Source organism: Stegastes partitus, unplaced genomic scaffold (assembly GCF_000690725.1).
Source record: "Stegastes partitus isolate 25-593 unplaced genomic scaffold, Stegastes_partitus-1.0.2 Scaffold966, whole genome shotgun sequence".
In the NCBI taxonomy this organism is placed as follows: Eukaryota; Metazoa; Chordata; class Actinopteri; family Pomacentridae; genus Stegastes; species Stegastes partitus.
The window spans coordinates 114,869-119,595 of NW_007578697.1; the positions used below are offsets into that span (position 1 = coordinate 114,869).

At 40.4% G+C, this 4,727-nt stretch overlaps 1 protein-coding gene across 1 annotated transcript in view; it reads right to left on the reverse strand.

The window, feature by feature from the left end:
- Window positions 1-4,727, reverse strand: part of pigq (phosphatidylinositol glycan anchor biosynthesis, class Q) — a 36,003-nt gene that overhangs the window by 23,016 nt on the left and 8,260 nt on the right. The window contains exons 7-9 of the mRNA XM_008294488.1: window positions 2,335-2,455; window positions 1,181-1,307; window positions 946-1,099 (exon numbers count right to left, since the gene is read on the reverse strand). Of these exons, the coding sequence (XP_008292710.1) occupies window positions 946-1,099; window positions 1,181-1,307; window positions 2,335-2,455 (402 nt within the window). The remainder of the gene's footprint in view (window positions 1-945; window positions 1,100-1,180; window positions 1,308-2,334; window positions 2,456-4,727) is intronic.

The window sequence follows — 4,727 nt, forward strand, 5'->3', positions numbered from 1 at the left end:
AAAAAAAACCTGCCCCCTGCAGGTTATCAAAAGACTCTCAAACAAGTCCACGCTGTGCCACGATTCAACCATAGACTGTATAAAAGATGGACGTAGCAACCGGCCCTGAAAAATGAAGCCAACCCGGCCAATATCACAAAAACCTGCAGTATCACTACGTCCACTAGCTGCTGGCTCCAAAAAGCCCTGGCTCCCATAGAAATGAATTAGAAAAGAAGTGATCACAGATCACGAAACACCGCATTCCTACAGCTCAGGATTATTTTTAAAATTAGTTTTCATGGTCAAGTCCAGAGATCAGGTGGCCAATCTGAAAACAAATCAATACTGAATTTTTAAAAAATCGTCCAAATTTTGCGGGGCAAGGGGCGTGGCTGGTTTAATTGACAGTCGGCAGTGACCATACAGACGAAGCGAGCAGAAGGCGGTAAATGTGGGCGGGCAGAGAGGGCCCGCCTCTCAATCCGTCTGACCAATCGCTGCTCCTATGGCTCCGCCCCCCTCCGACGATTTTTGCGTAACTGGCTCCAAAAATCCAAGATGTCAACCAGGAAGTAGCAAAACCCTGGCTTCACTTTCTCAGTGCAGAAACCAACGGGTGACGTCCATCTTTTATAGTCTATGGATTCAACTCTACACACAGATGAAGTTATGAGGCTCAGAAATGATGGAAAAGGTCCATTAAAAAGTGTGAAATTTGGGCCTGTAACTCTAAAAATATTCAAAGTATGAAGGTAAAACTTTGCATGGCTTCATTAAATACACTAAAGATACTGCAGACTAAAAAAACAGCTGATTCTGAAGCTCTGGCCTGCACACAAAAAGGAAAGTCTGAAACTGCAACTCAGCACAGCGAGGCTCAGTTTTCACAGAAGCTTCACCTAAACTGAGTATTAAAATGCATAAAGTTGTCATTTATAGTAGCTGGACATGAATAATTAGTACCTGGCTCCATAGACGTAGAAGCAGTAGATGTGGAAGGTGAACAGAGCGACCATGTCAGAGAGCAGAGAGAGGGCGAAGGTGAGGCCGAGGCAGGCCGACAGCCCTCCGTACCACAGGATGCCCTCGATGAATGGAGACATCAGGTGGATGTAACCTGGAGGAGGCATTTTAGTGTGAAAACCCCCAGATATAAGATCCAAACACAAGTTAAAACCTGTTCTGTGCTGTGACTCACTGATCCAGAGGTGGATGTGATAAAGGAAGAAGCGACCCAGAACCTGGTCCAGAGCCCGGTTCATCTTCAGCCCCGCTGGAGCTCCCATCAGCCACTGCAGCAGCTGCTCCAGCTCTTTAGCCACATGCTGAGGAGGAAACAGAGCAAAAGACATCTGAAATTACCCCGATGCTGAATCTGCTCAGCAAATGACATGACGATATCTGTTTGTAATGAAGCTCGATGGAACAGAAGCGTTTTATGAGTTAGAAGAAGCAGACAAGTAGAAGAAAACAGGTTTTTGTTTCATTTCTTTGAACTAAAGTGACCAAAATGTCTTTGAGAATATACACAAGAGATGTTTAGCCAAATATTAGCACCGCTGTATGTATTGCTGTTTTTGGACCTTGTGGGAGGAAGCCGGAGAACCCTGAGAGAACCCACGCAGAACATGCAAACTCCACGCAGAAAGATCCCAGGTGTCCTCACTGGGATGTGAACTAGCGACCTTCTAGCTGCGAGGCAACGGTGCTAACCACCGAGCCACTTTGCAGAAATTTTTTTACAGCAAATTTGATTCCATGGGGACTTTAACTAAACATTAGCTTCACTGTATGAACATTTTTGACGCAGCAGATTTTGTCATATATCCAAAGACCTTTAATAAATCTATGAAACATTAAAAAGCACGATTGTTTTTTTGAGATAAAGATACATGCGTTTCAAAGATTCGACCATAGAAAATTCAGAGTTATAGAAATCATTGGAAACTCAGGACTGATGTTACCGTGATATACGTGATCTTTGGCCTTTTACTTTATACATCGTAAACAAATTCACGCTGCCTTTTAATGTACCAGTCATGTTTTTGATGGCATCTGATGGCGTCAACACTCCATCACATGCTTTAAATCTGTGGCTTTTAAACATATAATGTAAATAAATGACAAAATCTGTAAGAAAAACTGCAATAAGATGTTTCCCCAAATCATTCATTATTTGGTTTGCTTGTTTTTGTAGTAAAATGATTAAGAACAATGATGCTAAACAAACTTTTTTTGTCAGATATCACTAAATATGTGACAAAAAAATGACATAAAAACGCTTTCTCAGCGATTACAAATGTATGGGGACTTAAACCAACCACGTACACAGATAAAACACAGTTTACTCACATCAGCTGCAGGAACCAGAGTGTTGGCCAACATGGCGATGTGCTCGTCTCTGTAGAGCCACCACATGAGCAGAACGCCGAGAGCCACGTCCACCAGCACCGACACCAACATGTTGGCTTTTCTATTGACAGAAGCAGGACACACAGGAGGCTACTATAAATACCTGCTTCCTGGACACACGGAAAAGGAGAAACAAATGCTACAGAGTCAAGCTGAGGTGTAATTTTACATTTTCCAATTGTGTGAAGAGGGTTTGTTATCCAAATAAATGCATTGAAAAAAAAAAAAAATTACTTCAGTGGAGAGGAATCACACAAGGAGGAGTTAAGAAAAGTGTATATATTTAAGTAAACACTGTAAACATATTTAATTCACACAGATACCATAAAAATATATATTTAAGTAGTAAAAGCAAAAGTACTAAATTCAGAATAATGCCATTATTCTGCTGCTGTTTCATTAACATTAGTTGAGTAGATTAGTTTAAATGCTCTAATTAATATTGTTTTCATTTTCAAAATTTAGATTTTGTTTACTAACTTTGCTCCACCGCTTATATTTTTTCACTTGGTTATTTTGTAATAATGTAATAATGTACCTCAGTGTATTCAGCGTTTATATAAGATTTGAAATCAGTTGAATTTCATTGATTCTTTGTTTTGTAAAAAAATACCAAAACAGTGAAAAAATACTTCACGGTGATGCCTTTCCAATGCTTTTTTTGTCCAAACTGAATGTGAATGTGAGTGTGCTTGGTTGTCTGTCTCTAAGTGTAGCCCTGTGATAGACTGGTGACCTGTCCAGGGTGTCCCCTGCCTTCACCCTGAGTCAGCTGGGATAGACTCCAGCCCCCCATGACCCTAGTGAGGATTAAGCGGTGTATAAATGATGGATGGATGGATTTTAATGTTATCATTAGAACAAACCTTCTACTTGCGCATACGTATATAAACTTCAATAAAAACCACCAGTCACTGCACCACGTCTGCACAGAAAACCTCATCTTTTCACCAGACTCCCACCTCATGAACTGTGTGTGACCGGNAAAAAAAATGTCAATGGTTTTGATAAAATATCACAAAATTCAGCTTAGATTTGTTTCTTTTTCTTGATGGAACCACACGTCACACATGATCCCTTCAAGGACCATTGGAAAGTTATAAATTCCATTTGTTTTCAGAGTTTCTGGCTCTGATAAATGGTGTAATTTTGGTGATTTGTTTAAAGACAACATGCCTTTCAAACCCAGCGGTGGGTTTTGGGGTTCAGAGGGTGAAATGTCATTTAAAGATCAACCAGATAACAGATATTAGCTTCATTTCTTTGCCATCACAGCTCTTAGCTCCTAATCTACTCCATCTCTTACTGTCAGTAATTATACCGTCTTAACGAGCTCAGGAGCTGCAAACATGGTGAGCAAACAGAGCCGAGTGTGCAGCAGCTGAGGCCTTTTGAAGAAGAAACAACCTGAAATCATTCTTCTCCACCATCTGAGCCGGTTACGCAACTGTGATGTCAAACACAACATCCTGTTCTGCAAGTCAGATTTATGAGCTGCTGCAGAAGTTATAATTACAGAGAAATACCAACTCTCAGCTACTTTTAATGAAGATATGCGTTCATACATGCTTCAATCAAAGTCTGTGCATTTTTGTTTTTGTTCAACAGCCATTTTCTAATAAATACAACCACATATTTAAATAAGCAGGTCTAAAACCACTAATTTTAATATGCAATCAATACACCTGAATAGTCAGAATAAGACACTTGTCAAGTTGATGAGACATTATTTACTACGAATAGTCATCACTGACAGTAGATTCTTCCTGTTGTGATCCCTGAGCCTGTGACTTTTCATTGAACCACAATCAGGTTCAAATATTTGTTTTCAAGTCTTAGTGCAGATTACTGGAATTAAAGTGTCTTTGCAGGAACAACAAAGGAGGATAATGATTTGGAAAAAAAAAACCTGCCCCCTGCAGGTTATCAAAAGACTCTCAAACAAGTCCACGCTGTGCCACGATTCAACCATAGACTGTATAAAAGATGGACATAGCAACCGGCCCTGAAAAATGAAGCCAACCCGGCCAATATCACAAAAATCTGCAGTATCACTACGTCCACTAGCTGCTGGCTCCAAAAAGCCCTGGCTCTCATAGAAATGAATTAGAAAAGAAGTGATCATAGATCACGAAATACCGCATTCCTACAGCTCAGGATTTTTTCTTAGTAGTTTTCATGGTCAAGTCCAGAGATCAGGTGGCCAATCTGAAAATAAATCAATACTGAATTTTTAAAAAATCGTCCAAATTTTGCGGAGCAAGGGGCGTGGCTGGCTTGATTGACAGTCGGCAGCGACCATACAGACGAAGCGAGCAGAAGGCGGTAAATGT